Source organism: Protopterus annectens, chromosome 11.part0 (assembly GCF_019279795.1).
Source record: "Protopterus annectens isolate FY-2018-M chromosome 11.part0, PAN1.0, whole genome shotgun sequence".
Lineage (NCBI taxonomy): Eukaryota > Metazoa > Chordata > Ceratodontiformes > Protopteridae > Protopterus > Protopterus annectens.
In genome coordinates, this window is record NC_056745.1 from 1,233,941,711 (window position 1) to 1,233,966,889 (window position 25,179).

Below are 25,179 nucleotides of genomic sequence, written 5' to 3' on the forward strand. Positions count from 1 at the left end.
TTTGCCACACTACACATAAGGAAACTACATTGATACCTCAGATCAGTCTGGACTCAGCATTTACAGTCCTTCAGTTTTAAAATTACAGTTGTTGGATTTATAAAGAGGGATATTGTATTGGTAGATAAAAACAGACAGTGAGTAATCCTTGCGACCATTTCTCCCTTCCACCCTCCTGGAGTCAGTCACCATGGATGCATACGATCTGGTGTTGGAGGGCAGTAGCAAAAGGAGTAAAAGTGCAAGTATTGTGAGACAGTGTAGAGAGAAAGAAAACATAAATATCAGGGAGACATTGGCTGTTATCAATGCCTTGAAAGTCTTGAATCATCTTTGGTCCCAAGGACCTCTACTTGTGTGCGCAAGTAATACCACAGTGATGCCATACATAAACAAGCAATCCCCCTTTGCAAACTGGCTATGATGGCCTGGGATGTAGAAATTCAACTCTAGCTCATTCATTAGTCTCCTCACATTTCATCAAAGCAAAACCTTGTTGCAGTGAAGCTCAGCAGGACAAGAATAGATTCCCTTGCATGGAAACTACATCCTTGGATTATTCAAAAGATGATCATCTTGTAGGGAGTACCTCAAATAGATCTGTTTGCCTCTTATCAAAACAATGAGTTATAGAAATTCTGCTTCAGGTCTCCTTGCAGATGAGCCTTGAAGATAGATGCTTTTTCATTCCTGCGGATGGGAATATTCTCTTTGATTTTCCACTCTTTCCACTCATTATCAAGGTTCTTCTAATAATCCAGAAGTACTCCCTAAAGATTGTGGTGGTGACTTCCTTTTCTCCCTTTTGTCAAAGTCAACAGTGGTTTTCTCTTCTTTTCAGTCTGGTCAAGGGCAATTGCCACAAGCTTCCAAACAGACTGGATTTATTCACAAGAGACAGGGAAGACTGATACATCCCAGTCTGCAAACTCAACTAACTGCCTAGATGACATAATTTTGATACCTTTTAGACACACATTTTCTGTAGATGTGCAGCAGAATCTGAAGGACATGAAAAACCTGCTACTAGAAAAATACATAAGGATAAGTGGAAAAGATTTTATAGTTGGTGCCATTCAAAGAACAAGGATCTTTATCAGGTGAGGACCTGGATCTTGATTAACTGTACATTACAGTCCAGTGGTTAATCATGCTAATATATAAAGGTACATCTGTCAGCCATTTTTGCTTATCTGCCTTTAATACTCCACCCCACCATTTCTTGCAATGCTCAAGTTAGTCTTTGAAAGGAGACATCTATCTGCCCATCTTATTGACATATGGTTCCTCCTTGGGATATCAATTTTGTGGTTGAGAAGCTCATTCAGGCATAATTTCAAACAGCTTGTGAGGATGATTTGAGGTTCTTATGGTGAAAGACAGTGCTGTTTATTGTTCTAACATCTGCTAAGTGAATATCTGAGTTGCAGGCACTTATGGTAAGTTAACCCTATCTTATTTTTTACAAGGATATGGTTTCTTTGAGAACAAATCCTACCTTTATGTATAAAGTTGTCTTACAGTTAGTCATATTCCAAACCATCCATCTCCCTGTCTTCATTCCTGGACCAAGGAAAGATATAGAAAGAATCCTTCATTCTCTGGGTGTGCATAGGCAGCGCAGATGCTACCTACATAAAATTCAACCTTCTAATAAAATGGATAAGCTACCGATTTCCTATGAAGGCAAGAGGAAAGGACAACCAGTGTCAAAGTTAACTATTTCAAGATGTTTACCTCATGCATCATGATATGATGAAGTCTGTCTTAAGAAGAAAGTGCATGGAAAGCAGGGTGTTTATGTTTTTAGCTTACATTACTGAGATTCATGTTTTGGACTAGTAAACCTTGCCTTCATTCATTCCGGTGCTGGTTGTTCTTCCAGGGTGCTTTTGTCTGGTTATTGTTTGCCTCATACTATTATTTTTTGTTATGGTAACCACAATAAATCACTTCAGGGCAGGGTTATAGCTCATTCAACAAGGGCATTAGCTCCTTTTGTGACTTTCTGTAAAGGGATGGACTCTAGAAGCATTCTAGAAACAGTAGCTTTGCCCTCCCTACATACCTTTGTAAAGTATTGCAAACTGGATTCCCTTTCCAGATCCATAATGGACTTTGCAAGGACCATACTCCAGAGGCTCTTGTAGTCTTAGGTATTGGCCCCCCACTTGGTATTACCTACTGCTATGTAAGCTATGAGAATCTACCCATATTGCTTAGGCTTCTGCAATTGCGATTCATTAAAGAACATAGTATGGTTTTGTAAGCGAAATTACCATAAGAGTAGATGCTCTAATGGATCACTTTTGTTTTGCTATCTTCCATCCTGCCCCTTTATCTGATGTTCCTCAGCTAGGCTGCCAGGGAGCGGTCATTTGCATCCTTTTACATGTAGTTTTTGTTATAATTCTCTTTGTTTCCTAACACATGTACTCAGGGTTCTTGTTTCTTTTCAGCAAAAAAAAAAAAAATCTGAAGGTTTTAACACTCCACCTGCCCTTTATATGGAGTGCCACATGTGTTTCTAAATAGTAGAGCACAGGGAAGGCACCCAAACATTTGAGAAGTTGGCCAATACAGTAATGCTAAACCCTCATACAGCTTAGTTTATTGCAATGCTAATCTAGTAGAAGATCGACTGTTATTTTAAGTTTACTTACACAGCTACTTTTCTCTGAGGCAAACAGTGCTTGTTTCAAAATACTTTATGTGTGGTATGACTCAGTGAGCTGTGATACTTATTTATGAAATTGTGTTTTTGTAGTTAATGCCAAGGGGAAAGAGTGACTTTCTGCAGATTTAGAGCTGCATATGAGAAATTCAAATGATTGGTAGTCACATTTGTGTCAGCTACAAATGTAATATACTTTGTCATAAATACATACGAGTCAGAAATACCATTTGATAAAAATATATGCATTTAAATATGGCAGTCATTATGTAACATAAAGGTATATCTCAAACAGAAAAAGATAAAAGGAAATGATATAATAAAGTAGAAAAATACATCATAACTTGTAAAACAATGATGACTAAAACAAAACAATAGAATTTATGTCTAGAGTTGCAACAGTACATCCTTCTTAACGTAATTGTCATTAGTCTATTTGTAGTATTCACTTACTGCATATACTTAGCATCCTATATGGCCATAACTCCTCACCATAATCTAAATGGAAAAAAACACCCTGTGTATTGTTACAGTTTAAATCTACTATCTATTGATATTTGATTAGACATTTCTGAATAAGATGCATTCAAAGAAAAGCTAGGCATGCAGATACTGTAGTATAGTCCACATCGTGTTTCCTCTAACTTCTTTTGCTATAGATCTAAAGGTTAAAAAGTTTAACATTCCTAAATGATATAAGGTAATGGATATACTGACACTTACAACAGACGCTGTCATTTAAGTTTCTGAAGTCTTCCAAATAGGAAAGGTGCTTGATTTAAACAATTTGTGTTCCATGCCTGTAAACTGTATGAGATGGTCATTTTTCTGACACCACATAAGAGAAAAGTGGCAGATTTTAATACTGCACTGTACATTGATGCTGATATTGTTCAGGTTTGGGAGATCTGCTGAAAGTGGCAACGTTGTGTTTAATCTTGTCTTTGTAATCATGAGGAACATCATGAAAAGTGAGCTCTGCCTAGACTGAAGGGTTCAAGGTTTTACTGTAGTTGTACACTTGCTCAGTGTTTGTGTGTTTGAACTCTACCAACCACAATTCATGTTCAAAGCTAAGGAATAAGTTACCTTCAAAATTTAAATTAGAGAAAGGATGTGGTTTTGAATAGGTTCATCAGGAAATAAGTATGTAACAAAAACCTGAAATATGAAATAAAATCACTGCTCCACCTCCTTTCAATAATTGTTTCTATTCTATGTCATATTCTGAAGTATTAATAAATTCCATAATATACTTTATTAGACAGTTTGGCAGCTATGTGTCTAGTTGACAACCACTTTAGATGCAAACCTGGAAAAATACTTAATTAGTTACCTGGAGTTCTCCATTTTCTAAAGCAAAAGCACTTTTATTAAGAGTAAGAAGTTCTTCAGAGCTAAAGTCAACTCTGCCAATATTGAAGTACTTGGATGTTTTGTCTAGGTTGATTTGCCATATAAGTAATTCATAAATAGCAGGTGGGTCTCCATTTGCATCAAAAAATATGTTTTCACCACTTTTCATTCTAAAGTTGACATTTTTCATGAAATGAAGCAACTAGAAATTACAAAAAAAAATAACAAAAAAACTGTACTACTGTAAGTCATGTTTTCGCTGGAGAAACACAGTTGTAATGAACTGTAATGAACTAACAGTGTAAATTCAATATAAGGACCCTCATCACAATTGCAAAACTGCATTCTATGAGTCTCAAAAAACATGAAGTCCAATTTCAGCAGCAGATCAGAAGTCAATTAGTATGTTGCGGTGGTACAGCGGTAGCGTTATTACTTCACAGAAGAAGGTTCTCCCGTTCGATTCTCGGCTTGGCTTGGGAGTGCCTTCTGTGTGGAGTCTGCATATCTTCCCCGCGGTTGGGTAGCGTTCAAAAGACATGCATGCGTAAATGGGCGTGTCTTCGTTGAAGGTTGGGCGTCGAGCTGGCACCTAGACATTTCATAAAAATCTACTGCCAATCATTAGCGGACCGGAGTTCCGCTGTGGCAACCCCTTACCAGGAAAAAGCCAAAAGACAAACAACAACAACAACAAGTCTTTTGGAAGTTGATCCCCATGTAAGACTACCTTATACTGGAGTTAGTCACTTAAACTTGAAAGCAAATCTTTTGGAAATGGGACAGGCTTACAATGGAGTAAGCCACTTACTATGTGAACACAGGGAAGACAAGTCTTTTGGAATCAGGTCCATTATTTTTGCATTTAGTTATTGCAAGTCCCCTGGTGGCAATATCAATGTTAAGAATATTCAGTAGTAAGTTTTATTTGCCCCTGTCCCCTTCAATAAACACACATCACATCAAATGACATTTGACGAAATTTATTAAATTTTACAAACATAACTTCATTAACCAATATTATTTATTAATCACAACATAAGCATAGTATAGCTGACATTTATCACAGCATAAAATATAACTGTTAGCTAAGGCAGCATGACCTCACTCACCCTGACCCAATAAGCAGTGACTTTACTTCCGCTTGCTTATTCATTTATGAAGCAACATCCCATTGTTCACTTCATTTACCACTTATTGAATTAAGCATCCAACCAAATAAGCAGAAGCATCCAACTGTTCATTTTCCTTTCCCAACTCATTGAAATGAAGATCCAACACCAGAAGGGAAACAGAAGATGGCAAACCTGCCCCTCATCTCTGCCCACCAGCTGGACCAGGCTGCTCCCTCTCCGTCCTACCAAAACTTCCTACAACCTAAATGCACAAGGGAATAAGCCAAATGTTATGTGGTGTACTCCATCCTCTCTGAAACAAACTGAATTCCTGTCATCACCTCCCAAAGCCCTATCATATAAATACCTAAAGCAGCCAATTGCCTTAAAGGCTGAGATTAAACCAATGATCCCTCTCAAATGCTAATATAACTAAACGCAACCTTGCATAACCTCTGTATATTAAATTCTCAACTATCTTAACTACCAGTATTAGCTTCATAATGATTCCCAGGGCATTACCTGCCAAATGTACCACCAGAACACTAAATCAAATGCCACACGAGACAGCACAAGGGCAATTACATACCATGATGCCTGACTGCAACCCCAATATACCACCCGATGTATATAATAATGACCAAAATAAACTTTCCTTTCCGATATCAATTTAATAGCAATCCTGCCATCACAGCAACTATCCATTATAGACAAGAAAACATTTAATGGCCAGCATAACATTTGTTGACAAATAATCAACCCTCAGAATGATTTCCATACATCCATAAAATAAATGCCACATGAACTGTAGCCCATTAAAACCTCCTATACCACCGTTGACCCTATCTTGTCATTACCCTATGCCTTCCATACAAAAGGTGCCCCAAACTCCTGCAGCAAGCCTTTAACCCTAATGCAAAACAGTGTAAGAAACTTCTGTGTGTGGAAGATTTTCAGTCCATACATTTCTAGTTAATCACTGTATATTAATCAGATCAGAAAATAGAAGTAGAAGTAGCGAACTTAAACTCGTCAATATATAATTGTACAGCATTACTAAGTATTTGAAAGTAATTCAAGCAAGGCAGGCAGTCTGTTTCCAGTTGAAAATAAAGTGCTTTCAGCTACACTAGTAGTTTAATCTGTCCTCTAAACTGAAGACTTTTTGCTATGGAATTTTGCTGTAAGCGTGCACACTGCTGATCCCCACCCCCATTTTTTATCTTCCTGTTGTACTCCTAGGTCAATTACTTAAAACTACTTTCTTTCTCTTGGAAAATGTTTACCTATGTACCTGCAGCCCATACTTCAACTGTTGTTTCCCTATAGAAGTGGTGGTCCTTTTCACCACACTGTACTAGATTAGTAGCACAAGATTTGTAGTTATTAGGAAAAACTTCTCACTCCAACACAGCATGGCTTCCATTCCAAACATAGCACAACCACAGCTCTACTATCATTTCTCAACATGGTAGCCCTGGCTAACGATGATCACAAACTGATATCCTGTCTATTCCTTGACCTTTCTAAGGCTTTTGACACTGTCTCACATATTCTGCTACTTTGTAAACTTGTAGACCAAAACTTCTCCCCTGATACAGTTGCATGGTTCTCTAGCTATCTCTCTGATAGGCTGCAGTCAGTACGAGGGGGCTCAACACTATCGACCCCTCTCTCAGTAAGAACTGGTGCTCCCCAAAGATCTATTCTTGGACATCTACTCCTTAATATCTTCACCAACTCACTCCACCCCTCTTGTCCTCAGTCAAACATTGTGCAATACGCAGATGACTTTACAGTCATAACCATTGCTAGTTCCCCTTTAGAAGTCTTAACAAATACCCAGACATCTTTCATCTTAGTAGAGACATGGCTCACTAATAATCAGCTCATCCTCAACCCTAAGAAAACAAAATTATTTCTCTTTCTATCTAAATCTGCAAACCACATTACATTTTTCTACTCCATAAGATCTCTAAACAATACTCCTATAAAAGTCGAAACTAACACAAAACTCCTTGGCATTACCATTGATGACCAACTAAAATTCAATCTTCACATTAACAATTATATCAAAATCCCACCAAAAGTTAGGACTACTGTACAGGAACAACATATTCCTAACTACTGAAGCTAGGATTTCTCTTGCCCATGCCTACCTCCTACCATGCTTAATCTATTGTTCTTAAATACTCACAAATCTGAACTCCTCCCTACTTACCAAATTAGAATCAACCTACCCCAAAATAGCTAGATTTGCAGCTCAACAAACATATAAATCTCACCACTGTCTCTCCCTGAAATATCTGAACTGGCCTGAACTACCTCACCTGTGCCTACAATCTCAACTCCAGAGCACACACTCAATCCTATATCAGCCTCATTTCTGCCCAAGTCTATCTTCTCTCATCTCTCCCTACTCCCCTAAAAGACTTCTCCGAAGCTCAACTCAAGACCTACTAAAAATCCATAAACCCAAATCCAAAACAGGGTGCAACTTATATAGCTACCATCCCTCTATTGCTTGGAACAAACTCCCACTAGAAATGAGGTCCCTGACTCACTCCAAACAATTTAAGCTAGCAACCAAAGATCACTTTAAAAAAACACTGGTCCTGCCATTGTACTCACCCTCCATGGTTATTACCTACCTTTTATGGTACAGTCAAACTAACTTACTAAAACTTACCATTAACTACTTCATCCTATGCTTCCTATGCAGCCTCCAAAGCTTATTCTATACTCTGCTCCATGAAATTCTTATGTAACCTTTTAAGTTTCTGCTACTCTACATACAAAACCGTATATTTACTCAACTCTTTTTTAAACCAAAACATACAACTTATTCTAGTTTTTTAACATTCTCTTTTTGTTTATAGCACTGTTTTATCTGTCAACAATACACATGTATGTAGCTTATGTATTTTAACTACCAAAATTCTCTATTGCTATTTTTATTGAAATGTTTCTGTTTTGCTATTTTTATTGCATTGTATATTTTTGGAGCTTTTCTCACTGGGCCTCCACTGAAAAAGGGCAATAGCTCAGCTGGACACTCCCAGTCAACAAATGTAAAATAAATAAGTAAATAAAAATAATGACAGTAGGCCCTATCAAGGCCTACCTTGTTCATCAGCCACTGTATCTCCATCAAATCCTTTCACATTCAGAGAAGGAATGTAAAGAAAAAAAAAACACAACACAGTAATAATTAAGCCTATGCATTTCAATGGCCCTCATTAAACCACAGAATATAAAGTCTGATACCAACTGGAGTACATTATAACTAATCACTAAAGATGAGGGATAATTTAAATATCAAAATACCTGGGATACGTATTGACTTCCATATAGAAACCTATATGGCACTAAATAGGCCAAGTAAACTTAATTCTTAACAGTCTCAGGAGCATTTATGTAAGTAAGAACTATGAAAATATCCCCGAGCAAGCACTCAAGTAACTGGGAAATGGGTTGTGTATAGTGCGGTGGTGGTGCTGCGGTAGCGTTGTCGCCTCACAGTTAGACATTGCCCATTCGATTCTCAGTTAGAGCATCTTCTGTGTAGCGACATGCGTGAATGGGCGTTCCTTCGTTGAAGGTTGTGCGTTAGGCCCGCCAAGCCAGTACGTAAAAATCTACTGCCAATCATTAGCGGACCAGAGTTCTGCTGTGGTGACCCCTAACCAGGAAAAGCCGAAAGACACAAACAAAGATCACAAATGCAGTGGACATTAGAAGAAAATGTACATTATTAATGTCCTGTCTCAGCAGTTAAGCTAAACGATTTCAGCGTGTACCAAAGTAATATATGAACTGTAATAAAGAGTCCCTACTTTACACAACTAAATTGAATGACTTTTCACCAGTGCATTGCAGAAAATGGACATATAAATAGAGTTATTTCAATCAGGGTGATGGTGAGTTATGTCAAATCAATGTCATGAACTTTGCTTCCTCAGTTAATGACCATTTCCTACCGTACAGTTGTTTTATGAACTGAAATAATTTTAGCTACTGGAAAGTGAGACAAATAATTCTAACCCTTTAATGATCACTTGTAAAACAACCCCTGAACAAATCAAATACTCCTGTTTTAGAAATATTGGTTAATATTGCATCTTTTCCCCCTTTCCCCTGTTTTCCATTATTTGAGCATATAATGCGAAATACTCTTAGAGTTCTCATTTATCCAAAGTAGACATGTTTTAAAATAATTTGTCCTATAATTCCTATATGATGCAAGTACACACCATTATGTTAACATACATCAATTGCAGATTCCAATGACCCTGGTCATGCCGACAAAGGATCTTATACCCATTCACCATCCTGGTTAACACTATAAAAAAGCAAACAAAAATCTGTGAAGTCAAATTAGCCCAGACAGTCTGTGGTAAATAAACCTAGTGATAATAGGCAGTTTGAATAAGGTAATTCCATTGTATGCTTTTTTTTTTTAATTAATTTATTCTAATGATGACTTCAAGTAGCTTTAAATGATCTAAGACCATATGCTACAAAAATTAGTCTAAGATAATACCCTTACATATTTTTCTTTAAGCATTTCCTCATTCAACTATACTACACCTTTCAGTATAGATGATTTAAATTATTTTTAAATTAGTAGATGGCAACAAGTATATTTTCTAAGGACTAATGCTGCTAGCATATTTTCAAACTTAATCCTTTACTGCATAAAACTTTGACTTCCATTTCTTGTGAATCTTATCAGTCTGGGGAACATATAGATACGTGGCAATCCCAATATTAAGAACTGGACAGCTGCCAGAAAAGTGTCACTATTTTTTATTTTATTTATTTTATTTTACATTTGTTTGCCGGGAAAGACCAACTGGAACGAGGTCCATTTACCGCGGAGGCCCGGGGAGAAAAGCTCCACATCAAACAATATGTGCAGTGGTAATTATACAATCAAAAGATATGTCATACAAGCAGTAATACATTTACAATGGCTTGTTCCAAGCAAGCTTAATTTACACATAGTAGGTCCTGGATGGCAGCATGTGGGAGAAAAAAACTCCACATTAAACAATACAATCAAAAGAGACATTACACAAGACATAATAACTTTACAGTGGTTTGTTCCAAGTAAGCTTAATTTACACATAGTAGACCCTGTATGGGAGTATTTGACACGTTTTTAGTATTGTATTATAGAGGCAGTAAGCAGAGAAGAGAGGAAAGGTAGAAAGAATTGGAGGAGAGCAGGAAAGCATTTATGTGATGCAAGGACAGAGCCAGGAGTGCAAGAGGTGTGACTTAAGCGGTCGTTTGAACTGTGAAATAGATGGTGCTGAATAGATATTTGGGGGAGGTTATTCCATTTCCTAGCGATGGTATGAGAGAAAAGAGCTTTCCTTGCAGTATTGTTAGCTTTGGATATACAGAGAAGGGTATTGTTGGATGAGCATAGAAGATGGTTTTCTGAATATTAATTTAGTAGTTGATTTAGGAGTGGAATCTTGTGGGGATTCTTTAGGATGTTGAAGGTGAGCACTAGTTGGTGGTAATTAATTAATTGAGGGAGTTCTAACCACTGTAGTTCCTTTAGGGCAAGGCAGTGATGGCTTCTAAAAGTAGAGTTATTGGCGAATTTTGCAATCTTATTGTAGCATGATTCTAGTTTGTCTAGGTCTGTTTTCCTGATGTGGGTTAAGATTGGTGATGCATACATTAGGGTAGACAAAAGGTGGGTTTGGGCTAGGGTGACTCATGCTTGGTCTGATAGGAAGTTTTTGTGTTTGTATAAAGTTCCTAATTTTTTATGTACCTTTTTAGTGGTTTGAGAGATATGGATATCAAAGTGAAGATTTGTATCTATTTCAAATCCAAGGAGCTTAGTATGGGGGTGGGAGAGATTGTGGTGCCATTTTTGGAGGTGATAGTGAAGGAAGGAGGTGTAGTTCTGAATTTGTTGGGGGTGAATAGAAGTAATTTGGTCTTGTTGGGTTTTATAATCAGTTGGATGTCAGTAATCCATTTTTCCACGGAGCTGAAGGATTCTTGGGTAAGTTTTTGAAGAGTAGTTAGGGATGGGGCTGAGCAAATTAGGGTAAAGTCATCTGCGTACTGTATAAGTGATGCATGCAGGGTGGCAGTATGTAGTTTGTTGGTAAAAATGGTGAATAGTAGAGGCCCCAGTATTGAGCCTTGTGGAACACCCATGGTAGTTAGTAATAGAGGTGATAGTATATCTTGCCATTTGACTGATTGTTTCCTATCAGAGAGATAGTTTTTTAAACCAAGCAGTAGTGGAGGGGGCAAAGGACATGGTGGATAGAGTGTCTAAAAGTAGGTTATGTGGGACCATGTCAAATTCCTTAGAGAGATATAAGAATATGCAGCAAACAATAAATCTTACTGTTGGTAACAATAAATCTGTTTGAATTTGAATTTGAGACTGTGTGTGTTCAAATAAAGACTTTGGATTTATTATCGGTCAGTTTGTTTCCTTTTTATACGCATTGGTGGAGGACAGCCTTTATTGTTACCAACAGTAAGATTTATTGTTTGCTGCAAATTAGTTGATACTGGGTGTGTGGACCTAGTTCCTGTGTTTGGTTACTAGATCTAAGAATATGGCTGATATGAAGTTGTTGTTGCTTCTAAGTTGGTTAACCTGGTTGGTAAAGGAGAGAAGAGCAGTAGTTGTACTATGGTTTGTGCAGAAGCCATGCTGTGTGAAGGAGAGATTATGTGAGGTTAAGAAGTGCATCACTTGCATGTGAATACATTTCTCATGGAGCTTGCAAAGGGGAGATAGGATAGCAATGGGGCGGTAGTTTAATAGCTCATAGGAGTTGCCGCCTTTGTGTAGGGGAATAATATATGACACTTTCCATAGTTGGGGGATGTAAGCTTCTTGTATGGAGTGGTTTATAAGAATTGAGACAGGGTAGGCTAGGGACTATGCAGCTAATTTTAGAAAATTAGTGGGTTAACCCAGATAAGGAAACGTGACAACTCTTGGAGGGCAACTCTTTAGACATGAGAGACATACCACTCAACCTCCCAGCCCAAGAAATCTGGACAAAGCCAAAACAATGGGAAAAACAACAAAAGGGAAAGGGATTTTTGTGCAACTATTGGGATGAACTAAACATAAGGCTTCACTCTTCCCTACCCAGACTTATAATTCAAGAAGTTAGCATGGAAATATAGTAAGATCTCCGATCCATTTTATTTATTACATTTTGTTGACTGGGGTAGAGCAGTGTGATCATAGGAGTCCAATCACAGGCTCAGGCCAGGTTAAGACCAATCACAGGCTCAGGCCAGGTTACAAAAACAGTAAAATGCAGACAGTAGCAGTAGAACTTTGAACATTTCTAAATATATGTAATAAAATAATAATTTACAGCAGAGCAACAGTAGTAGCATATCATATTGAAGTAGTCAAGCAAATTTCTTTACACATACAATTGTAAGTCAGAATTACAGCAGGGGAATATACCAACAGTAAAACAGTAGTAGTGTCAGAAAGAAAAGAAAAGAAAAGAAAAATAAATCTAGAAAAAACTTCAGAAGGAAGGCAATCTGAAAGCTGCAGTAAGCATCCTCAGGTTGATCTATCTTGTGAGGTAAAACTGCCTGTCAGTTCTACAATGCAGCGTAAGCTGCACCAGATGCCCCCATCCCCATGCCCACACATGTTTTTTGACTGACCCAATTTGGTTGCAGTATATCTGCAATATGGTCTAGCCAATCAACCACAGCACATAGCAGAAGGTTGTACAAATCCCACGCTCACACAAAAAGTGCATACAAAATCGTTCTCCCAAGGACGTTAGGTCTGCTTACTTCTGTATGACAACAACAACAGCAGCAAAAATACACTACATTAACCCCACCAAATCCACTCTACCCCTTCAGCTCACATTAACAAATTTAGACAGGTGACAGAATAACAATTCTGCATTAGTATAGATTCTGTCAGGGAAGGAAGTGTGAAACTGGAATGTTGACTTTTTTTTTCATCTCTCAATGACTCACCAGTGATTTCCAGAAAACCAAAATTTCTAAGAACTAGACAAAACCTTTCAACCTGACAGGTTACAGAAATATGATAAAACCCAAAACATACAAAAACCAAGCCAGGGAGACTTCTCAAACATTGTCACCCCACACAGAAAGTCGGTAGAAGACCTGATGACTGAAACTCAAATGCATGACCCATTGTGGTGACCTCCGATTCTCCCACGCTCCACCAAAACCTACCTTTAACAAGGGGCAGTCTCACAAGCCACACATTCTCTCCTATCCCCCAACCCCATCCCAATGGGAAGCAATCCACAATGCATATGTGCAGAGGGCAACTGTGCCTTGTAGCCCACAAAACTCACTATGGGAAGCAGAAAATAAAACCACTAGCACTAATGAGTTAACTGCAGGAAAATAAAAAAAAACACCATAAAATGATCACAACCCTGTGCAATAATTGCAGGAGATGGACTCCCCAATGGCTGCATCAAGAAGAAAACCATTTCAACTCCAGCTCTAGTCTAGAACAACCCTGCCTGAAACAACCAGGGGTGAACAGAACCATTAAAATTGTTCTTATGACCACAGCCCCACATAATACTGCAGTCATATAACCTAAATCACTACAACCAATGATCAAACAGAGAGAAGCCAGCTCAACATCATTACTAATTAAGGACTACACTGCCTAAAGAAACCAGGAGCAAAGCAGTCATAAAAAAGTTAAACTGTGCACCTCTGAGGCATTCTTAAACAACATAATGGCCTCCCAACCCCCAGCAACCCAGTCAAAACCAAACAAACCAACAAGCCACCAGCACATGCAGCATGCCAGATCCAATGCCTTGTATCAAATCCAATCTGAACAAAACCTAAAATCCTTCTTCACCTACTTTGTAAAAAAAAAATAATTAAATTTTTATAGTACAAATATTACCCACCTGCTCCATAAGTACTACCATTAACCCAAGGCCTACCAGTCCATAGGCTCATAGGTTGGTACTAGGCTATCAGCCCTAGGGCCTATACAAGCCTAGCCATAACAATTCCCTGGCTATTTCTTCCCACACTATTTACTTCCCTGGACCCCTATCTAGCAGGGGGACTGATGTGATCCCCGGGGTGAATTTCCTTTCTCCCATCCAATCGTCAAGGTTCCTTTTGAAGAGGACCAAAGAGGCACTCTGCTTGACATGTATGGGCAATCTATTCCAGAGTCTCACATGTCATTCTGGACGTAAACTTGCCCTATAGCAAGTTCACGCCAAAATATGATTCCTTACCCAGGTACACTTGCATAAAACCCACTAAGCTCCTCCCTACATTTACCTCATTTACTCACAATCATCCTTCATTCCCATTTAACCTTTCATCACCCCCCGCACCTTGCTTCCCTTCCTGTCTTAATTCCCACTACTGCTTTTGTCTAACCCCCCCACCTGAAGATGTTCCTGGACAAATTGGTTTCTTACCAAACCTTATATGGCATTCATATATTATATTCATATGTGCTGCATGTGCTAACTCAAAAAACATTATGATTGATTTTATAAGACACTCCAACTAGGCTATATAGGACATCTGAACTACAAGCTGCATACAGTGTCACCAGTTGTAGAAATTAGGTGCAAAAGACACTGACAATGATTATGAATAGGTACATTCTGTTTAGTAGAATGATAGTTTAGGTGATTACATCTGCAGACCTGGATGGAATAAGAACATAAGAAAACATGCAAGCATAATTTGAGACTAGCAAATAACTTTTCAGTTTGACAAGATGTATTTTTAGATTATCTCAGAAAGAAAGCATTTTTGAATTTTTTGCTAAAGTTAAGATCTGAACAAGTTAAGTTCTGAACACATAAACAGATAAAAGTTGTTGTATTGTTTGGGTATCAAAGAATGAAAGGTATTTTTTGCTTATACGAATCACCAAGTAATGGATCAGATTTAATTATACTATTCAAAAGATTCTAGGTTTGACTGCTAGCTAACTAGAAATTGTTAATAGGACATATAAGGTATTGCATATCTTGTACTGCTTAGTGACAGACAAATGGTGAAAGCAAACTACAGATAATTATTTAATGTTTATTTGACAATTCATAAAAAAATATCAGTTTGAGCTTTGCAAAGAATTTCAGTACTAGAAAAATTGTGGACAACAGCATGGCAACCTTCGTTCTTCAAAGGTGTAGCTAATGGCATTGTTTATTTATAATACTCTGAAATGGGTTAATGTTATTAACTATTAATTATTGTACTACAATTACAACCAAATTACAGCCAAACTGCATTACACATATTCAAATATGCAAATTATTACCAGGAAAGTTATTTCCTCAAATCACAAGGGCCTACAAATGATTACTTTATATGGAACAATATTGCATCTAGGTATCTTATAATGTTCCCAAATCCAGAAGAGAGGACACCAGCCAGGTTTTACACTAAACACAACAAATGTATTTTGTAGAATATTTTGTAAAATAAAAACACTCAGTTTCCACAGTTAAGTGCTTTCATCCCTACTATGGGGACTTCTTTAGAATAATTCTAACCAAACTGCCTAGCACTTAAATACACAATATAATTAACCAATTAGCATAAATTGTATATAATTGTTAAAACAACTACCATAGTGAATTCTGACAATACATATAAATCTATATCAAACACGTTAAAATACAGATTAAAAATTACACCTAACATTGTTTGTAAAATTACCCTAGCAAGTGATTTAATTTTAACACACAGTTGACACTAACCATTTCATTAATCTCTGGATATCTTGCCGCATCCAGTTTAAGTTGCCATTTTAACTCACAAATGTCCAAGAATTCACCTAGCACTCTCCCATGCTGGTCAGCACTTACCTGTTGTATTACTTTACTGTTGTATTTATTTACTGTTGTTTGTGTCTTTCGGCTTTTCCTGGTTAGGGGTCGCCACAGCGGAACTTCGGTCTGCTAATGATTGGCAGTTGATTTTTGCGTACAGGCTTGCCAGGCCTGACGCACAACCTTCAACAAAGGTACGAGGTACACCCATTCATGCATGTCTCCACGCAGAAGACGCTCTAGCTGAGAATCGAACCGGACAGCGTCTTACTGTGAGGCGACAATGCTACCGCAGCACCACCACTAAGAACTTAAAAAAATGATCATTAAATTCCAGCACATGCCTACTTAGTGCATTAGTGTTTTTTTCATGTTTAATATCCAGCAGGTGCTCATATATCCTATCTCTGAAACATCTGCAAGTTTTACCTATATAAAATACAGGACATAATAAACACTTGGCCAAATAGACCACATTTTTGCTCTGACAATTATGATGACCTCTGACGTACATACTTTTCCCATTCAAATTAAAACTATCTCCAGTCTCCAACACTTGAAAACATTGGGAACACATGCCACATTTAAAATTACCCAATTTATGCATAATAGTGTGATGTACCAACTTTCGACCATTTCCAAGATATCTTTGAAGGATTGATCCCTTCTAAATACAAACTTAGGTTTTTTTATTAAAGTTTTTTGCCATATTCTTGCCCAACTTTAATAAATCCCAGTTTTTTCTATACGCTGGCAAACCTTATAGGCACCCTTATTAAAGGTACTAATAAAACTCAAATTTCTATAATCACAATCCACTTCAATATGTTCACTCCCATTTACATCAACCTCCACATTCAAGGAACCTAATACGGATAAATATGTACCCCTAGTATGCTTATTTACTACCTCATCCTTAACATTAGTAAGTAGGTCATCCAGGTAACCCCTTTTGGCAAACATATCTATAATGACATTTACTTCATTCATAAATTCACTTTCCAAGATTGTCATTTTGCTGACCTATACTAATTACCCCTTGACAATGGACTTTTTTTGGCAATGAAGATGCCAACTGACATAATCTAAAAAAAGAGTTTGAAAAAGGTGGCTTCCTATAAATTTTTGATAAGATTTGTTTCGCTCTATCTATCCTCAAGTCCACATCCAAGTACGTAATTTTATCATGACTAAACTCATATGTAAATTTAATACACTCTATGGTTTGATTTATATGAACCAAAAATTCATCCAGTATATTATGTGGACCAGTCCAAATTAAAAACTATGTCGTCCACAAATCTGGTATAATTCTTAATGAATTTCATATACTTAGATTTGAAAATGTATTTATTTTCCCAATATGACGTGACGTAGTTGGCAAAAATGTTTTCAAATTACTTTGAGGGGAATGCAGGTGAAAAATCTGTCACTATTTAAAGCCATGAGAGGTAAGATGGAAGAAATAAAGAGAAATACATGAAATTAGGGTCAAATGATTAACAATGGAAATAAGTGTATTGTTAATGTGACTGACATGCATACTGCTCAGCTACTTTTTCCTTCTCTGAACTGTGTTATGACTTATCATAAGTCAGATCTGAGATTTTAAAACTTTTTGACTGCAAAGTATGAACATGAGGCTAGCTAATAAAATAATCCTGTAAGTGTATGTGTAAAATTTTACTTTTTGAAACACCACAAATTAATTTGGGTCTATCATAAAAGGTGTTCCTAACATTTTCTCAACAGGCCATAATATCAAGCATCAAAAGAATGACCAGGTAATTCGGAAATTTAAAATATCAAACTATAGAATTAAATGGAAAAAGAGCAGCGTGAGGTTGCAGAACAGCAGGGATCAAGGCATTGCCATTTCCCCATTCTAGTGTGGCCTCAGCATTAGTATATACAAGTAGCAGGTGATGTGTAGGGCAGCTCCTATGCAGGAGCTCAGTGGGCTTGCCCCCTGCAAAAATTATGTTTTTGTATTTTTTTACTGTGTTTTGGTTTTGGATCATAGCATTTCTCTGTTTTACCACTAAATGTTTTATGGTATCAATTAGATGAACTAGATACCAAAAAAGATATGCTGAGAGTATTTTTTATTTTAGCATTTAGAAAGACAGTTATACAAATTAGTTCAAGGTTGTAAACATATTTATGGATATAATTAATCATGAGCATAAATACTGAGTCATCATTGCTAAAGTGTAGAAAGAATTATGCATATAATAAGGACTTGCACATTACCTAATGGGATAAAGTTGATTTTTCACTGGTTATTTATCCCATGATATGACTGCTACGTATATTGCATTGATACATGTGTAGATGACATGATTATATAACAAGATTATTATATAAGGATTAATATTTGACAAGTAAGTCTTTGTATGTATAAAGAAATAAGATTAATATCTGACATATAACACTTGACTTTTTGTTTGATATTTAGTATTTTGTCATTGAAGAACAGCAACTAACATTATTATTTATGGCCAATGTATTTTTGTATATTATTCAATATAGAAAAGTGTGAGAAATTCATGGTCAAGTTATGACCACTTTAAATATGTGCATTTGTTTTAATAAAGTACATATTTGAGCTGGGAATTGTTAGAGATGGATGAAAGGTAGTCATTTATTGTGTCTGCAAAGTACATCTGTCTCTTTAAAATTGATTTTGCACACATTTGTTTCTATGTTGCTTTTTAACAGTCAAACAAAAACACAATAATTATGTAGTACTATGCATTGCTGAATATTTAACTGATTGCATTGTACATGATGCATTTCCTTTGATGCATTAAAGGATGTGAAGATATGCAGTTCAAGCTGATACGATGCTCATGAAATGAGTATTATGTCTACTTAAAGACAAGAGAAATTAAAAAGGCAATAGCATACCATAATTCCATCTGCATGCCAACGGAGAAAGCACATGTTTAGATCCTTTGGAGAATCATTTTCTTAATAACAGCTAAACACCACCTTTGTAAATGGTTTAGATTAAATCATAATAGGCTATTCTTAATTTATATTTACTTACACATTGTTTCTCACTTGTAGTTGAGAAATTACTTAATCTTGTTTCCATGTAACATCTAATTATTATATCAAAGAAATAGCTTTATGGCAATAAATCTTGATTTTTATTTTATGCATCTGTTAATGAGGTAAACCTACTGGATGCAACAGTTTCTTTTCAGGGCAACACAGGAGCACTGTCTGGTTAAGTGACTTGCTCAGTCACACAATAGGTAAATGGAGGTGGAAGAAATCAATCCCTACACCCTAAACTGCAATAAACATCTCATTAATAATTCAAAACCTCAAACCTCTGCAGTAACTCCTAACTTACATTTCTTTTGATATTATCAAAATCACAAAGTTTTCATTTTGCTTTCTATAAAAAACAAAATAATTATAGTAAGACCAAAAATGCCATGACAAGTATTACATGTTTCTTTATATTTTCTTCCACAAGAGATAGTTAGCCTGTAAACCAAATACATGCAAAATATGGGGTCTATATTAAAACACTGAACTTTCAAAATTTCAAGTGTTCTAATATCGAACCCTATTAATCGAAAATTTAAAACAACGAACATACAGAACAGCAAATTTTTTCCTAGGGTAAAAGATTTGCTGTTCGAAAACACATACACCCAACGCAAGCACACAAAACAAACAGCAACCCATACACATACACCTAAACTCTTACACCTAACCCTACACTAAACTATACATACACCACTAAGTATCCACTTACCTTAACCCAAACCCTAATGCTAAGGTCCATCACTATTGCACAGTCACATCACCCACACCCTAACCCTAACTCACCTACCCCACCCTAACCCTCAAGCCCACACAATCGCACACTTACCTGACCCGCGCTCTAACCCTAACTCACCTAACCCACCCTAACCCTCATGTCCACACAATCACACACTTACCTGAACCCGACCCGTAACTTTCCACCACAGCACTGAAAATACCAAAGCAACAGAAACGGATAACTGAATACTTTCCCCTGGGAAAAAATTTGGTTTTCTGTTTCTTCGATATTTTCAGCATTCGCTGAAAATGGGTCAATATTAGAACACTCAAAATTTTGAACGTTCGGTGTTCTAATATAGACCCAAAATATATTATTCTTATGTAAAAGACAGATGAATAAAAGTCCTCTTCCCCTTAATTTCTCTCAGAATGGGAGTCCTGAATATATAAAAATGCAACTTTGACTCAGGGTTGCAGATAGTTTTTCAACAAATGTCTCATTCCATATAGGATGGACCCACATGGGAACATTATAGGAAATCCAAGTGAAGAGTTATGGGTCATATGTGTCTTTTATAGATAATAAAAGGCTAGAACATCTGGCCTCTATGCCTAATTTGTAGAGAGAATACCTAGGTTGTTATAGTGAGACCAAAAATTGCTATATTCAGTCAGAAAATGTTCAGTGGGTTTACAGTGTAGGACTTTATTTTCATTGGAATCATTAAGCAACTCCATACACATGCATTCTATTTGAGTGGATGAAAAAATAACAATATTATCAACTATATCAGATTCATTAATAATGCAATTCCTTTTTTTTTACTTTATCTCAAAATTTTTAAGTGCTATGTATCTTTCGTATAGCTTTTTATAGTCTGTTCCATGCTGAGCTGTGTTGTAAATATTTAGATTAAAACATAGTAGGCTATTCTTAATTTATCTTTATTTATACATTTGTTCCACTTGTAGTTGAGAAATTACTTAATCTTGGTTCCATATAACATGTAGGTACAATGGTATAATAAAGAGATGACTTTATGACAATACATTTTGATTGATCCTTTACACTGTGACTGGGAATGTCTGTAGCATGGGACGGTATATTAAACACTGTATACTATGTAGTCTAATGCACCATACATAATTATAGATGTTCCACTGTATGTTGGCCATCAGTGCCATGATCTACGGGTTCAAAAACACTGGCATGGTAAACAAGGTATGAAGAAGGCTGGTACACCTCTGTTCACCACATTAATGAACACTGTGTTTGATGAACATAAGAGTTTGCCTAATCTTGCCTAAGAAGTACAACAATTATGGGACCAAGATCACTCATCCATCAAAAAGCAATAAAATATCAGACATTACACCTGTTGAGTAAGCCATTCCAAAATGTCACCAGTATCTTTTTTATTGTCTTACACACTAATGCAAGGCAAACAGTGTTGGATTTGTACACACACCCATGTAACTCATTCTGTAGACTTGATAATTAGCAAATGATTGATTCTACAGAAGCAAACACAACACAGTCTTATGAAGAAGCATTGTTGAAGGGATAAACTTGGCAGTCTGCTTAAATGAATATGGGCTACATTAAAAGAGGTATATCATCTGGGAAATCAAACCCTGTGCCAGTGAAAACATTAACACTAAGTAGTAAGTACACATCGACAGCTTTTGAGTAAGTCATTCTTTCCTGTTGCCACTTGATTTTTAATGCAGTAAAATGAGCTGTGCACTGCAGTGTTTGAACATCTGCATATCTAAGGCAACAGTTCTAGACCTGTACACTAACTGCTGATATGACATAAGAACTCACATTGCAATGTCAGAAAGCACAGTCGAGAGGATAATGTCAGCAGTGTGTTGTAGTAAATATGGCTTTCCCCAAAAAGAGAGCAATAGTTGAGAGGTTTTAACCTTCTCAATGTGTAAATGTTAGCACTAAATGGAATCGTAAAAATAACATTTGTGGAGTAAACCTGTCTTTTATCATTTGCTAATAAAGCTTATGCTACTTATACTCTGTGAGTTTCAAACTCATGCCTGCCTTATACTACAGTGTTTAGGCTGTGCACTAACTGCTGACACCACACATAAAGTCTTATCAAAGTGTCAAAACAACATCTTAAGCAGGGTGTTTGAATGTGTTTGGATTCCTTTAAAAGGAAAAACAAAACTTGAAAAATTAAAACCCTTAAGCTCTGGTAACATCACCCCTAAATAGAATGCTACATGTCATATCTATTGAGTATTACATTCCTGTCTGTTACTATTTGCTTACATATTGAAATATTAGCATGCCTGCCTATCTGAGTCCACGTGTTTTAGAACCATGCATTAACCACTGATGCTATTGAAGATATCATATCACAGTTGTCAGAAATCATACACTTGAAGAGATGACTTCTGCACTGTGTATGAATGGATATGTTTTCCATAAAAGGAAGTACAATACTTGGTGGATCTTATCCCTTTCAAAATGTTACCCCTATGTTGAATTGTACACATTAGATATGATGCATCATGGTTGTCAGGAATCACACAATTGAAGAGATGACTTAAGCAGTGTATTTGAATATATATGTTTTCCATAAAAGGCAGTACAACATTTGGGGGATCCTGTTCCTTGTGTGAATGTAACCCATAAGTTGAAATGTACACATCAGATATGTTGGATAAGCCAGTCCTGTCTGTTACTGTTTGCCACTGCACTCATACTAGGTGCGCATTAGTGGATTTGAATCCCTGCCTATTCCACATACACTATAGCTGTGCATTAACTGCTGATCCCACAGAATAAGTTGTATCATGGATGTCAGAAATCACTCAATTGAAGAGATGACTTAAGCAGTATATTTGAATGGATATATTTTTCCTAAAAGGGAGTGCAAAATTTGGGGGCTCCTGTTCCTTTTGTGAATTTTACCCATAAGTTGAATTGTACACATTCAATATGTTGGATAAGCCATTCCTGTTTGTTACTATTTGCCACTGCACTCATAGTAAGTACACATTACTGGATTTGAATCCCTGCCTATTCCACATACACTACAACTGTGCATTAACTGGTGATCCCACAGTATAAGTTGCATCATGGTTGTCAGGAATCACACAATTGAAGAGATGACGTAGGCAGTGTGTTTGAATGGATATGTATTCCCTAAAAGACAGTGCAAAATTTGGGGGATCCTGTTTGTTGTGTAAATGCTATCTCTAATTTGAATTGCACACATCAGATCTGTTGGATAAAGCCCTTCCTGCCTGTTGCTATTTGCTGCCGCACTTATACTAGGTACTCATTGTCAGATTTGAACACCTGCCTTTCTAAGTTGCACATACTCTAGAACTGTGCATTAACTGCTGATGCCACAAAAGTAGTTATACCTCAGTTGTCAGAAATCACACACTTGAATGGATGACTTGAACAGCATGGTTGAATGGATATGTTTTCCCTAAAAAGGAAAACAAGACTTGAGAATAACTCTTCCTTCATGCTCATCAGATTTGTTGTATAAACCAGTTCTGCCTGTTACTATTTCATGCCACATTCAAACTAGATACACATTATTGGATTTGAATACCTGCCACATAAGTCCACATACTCTGTAGTTGTTGCCCCCCCAACAAAACATATATATTTTTTCTTTTTCCAAAATATTCATGATTGATCATTTATGTTTGATCATTTGTACTTTGACATTCTACTACTCTGATGAAATATCACACTTCCCTTTAAATAGCTTCCTTTATTTTATTTGTCAATTGTTGGGTTACCCGAGCTGTAGAGAATCAGCATCATTCTCCAACATGTGACTGTGTTTTTAAATGGACTGAGCAGGCTGGTTCATACAACATGAATCTTACAGCAGTAGTCAGCGTGATCAGTGACTGTGAGTAAGCACAAATTACCATACACGTACTTCAAATGCCAAAGGTGTGAGAAGCACATTTTGAGCCTGATGAGTGTGATAGGTGAGGCAGGAAGCACAGATCAGTCAATATTTCTTGTGTAATACACTGATGATCCAGTGTCATCTCAGTAACTGACTGAGGTTTAACTTGTTTCTAGATAAAAACATGACTGGGCAGTGTGTAATTGACATGGTTTTATTCCACCATTCGGTATACATGCACATCAATATTTAAAACTTTAGGCAGCACAGTGGTGCAGTGATTAGCATTGCTGTCTCACAGCAAGAAGTTCTCTGGTTTGACTCTCGGCTAGTTTGCCTTCTGTGTGGAGTCTGCATGTCCTCCCTGCATTCGAGTGGGTTTCTTCTAGGTGCTCCAGTTTCCTCCCACATTCCAAAGACATGCATCTGGAGCATTTCTCCCCAGGCTTCCTCTGAAAATAGGCTTTGTCACAGTTGAATTTTCCCAGTAAACAAATGTTAAATAAGTAAAATAAAAATAGGCAAACTTAAAAGTTGTCAATCATTCTTTGACTCTACCTATACTAGCTTACTATATTCTATTTGACAAGCTTGTGCCCATGCTTTAATCTCTGGGGAAGCTCACTTTCTATATTCAGTGGTGAGGTAGCTACCTGAAGAGGATACCTTTCAGATCCATGTCAGATGGCTTCTCTTGTTTAATTCTAAGTTAATTTCAGTCAGACTACTTATCTCTTATTCAGTTTAGCAGAGGACTGAGATACATATTCCTAAACCAAACAATCATTACTGAGGGCTTGTTATACTAGTACTTCACATTTTTGACCCTAACATGATTCCACCTGTTTATCCATGAGTTATTACTATGACTCTGACTTCCTTAACTGAAGGATTTTTCTACCGTCATCTTCTTTACCTCAGTCCTTTCAATACCCATTCACCGCAGGTTTCTCAGTGCTTTGTCCAGAAAAATCTTCTTGTTTTCATCTTATTTCAGTAGCCACACCACTATCAGTTTGAGTGATGTATAGGAAAGCTTCAGGCATGAACATTACACAATTGTCATGGTTTAATTTAACCAATCATTATGCAAAACATTTGCCAATATTCATTATTTCAGGGAAGTTTGCATGTTGTCAGAGACTCTCACCCTAACTACCCATACCTGTGCTTCTCTCTCTGACCATCCTTACTGGCATCCTGACCACTGACAGGCTTGTCAACCATATCCTGGCAAATGAGCTGCCTTGCATTTCTCACACATATAAAAATGGAAAAAAGATAAAAAAAATACCGAATTTTGATTTTTCACTTGTTACACCAACACAGCATTCTTAAAGAGGCACTTAACCTCCTGCATCCTTGACATCTGGGGCTGTGCCTCCAACACCCTTACTACTCATAGGTAGTAACTCCACTATCTCTGTAAAGGAGCACTGGAATACTCTCAGGCACAATAATATTTGACTTACTATCTATTCCCCCACATTTAGACT

The 25,179-nt window shown here is 36.9% G+C and overlaps 1 protein-coding gene across 1 annotated transcript in view; it reads right to left on the reverse strand.

Annotated features, from left to right (window-relative positions):
• The window catches only part of LOC122815049 (extracellular calcium-sensing receptor-like), a 156,854-nt gene that overhangs the window by 42,540 nt on the left and 89,135 nt on the right, over positions 1-25,179 (reverse strand). The window contains exon 4 of the mRNA XM_044087296.1: positions 4,011-4,232. Within this exon, the coding sequence (XP_043943231.1) occupies positions 4,011-4,232 (222 nt within the window). The remainder of the gene's footprint in view (positions 1-4,010; positions 4,233-25,179) is intronic.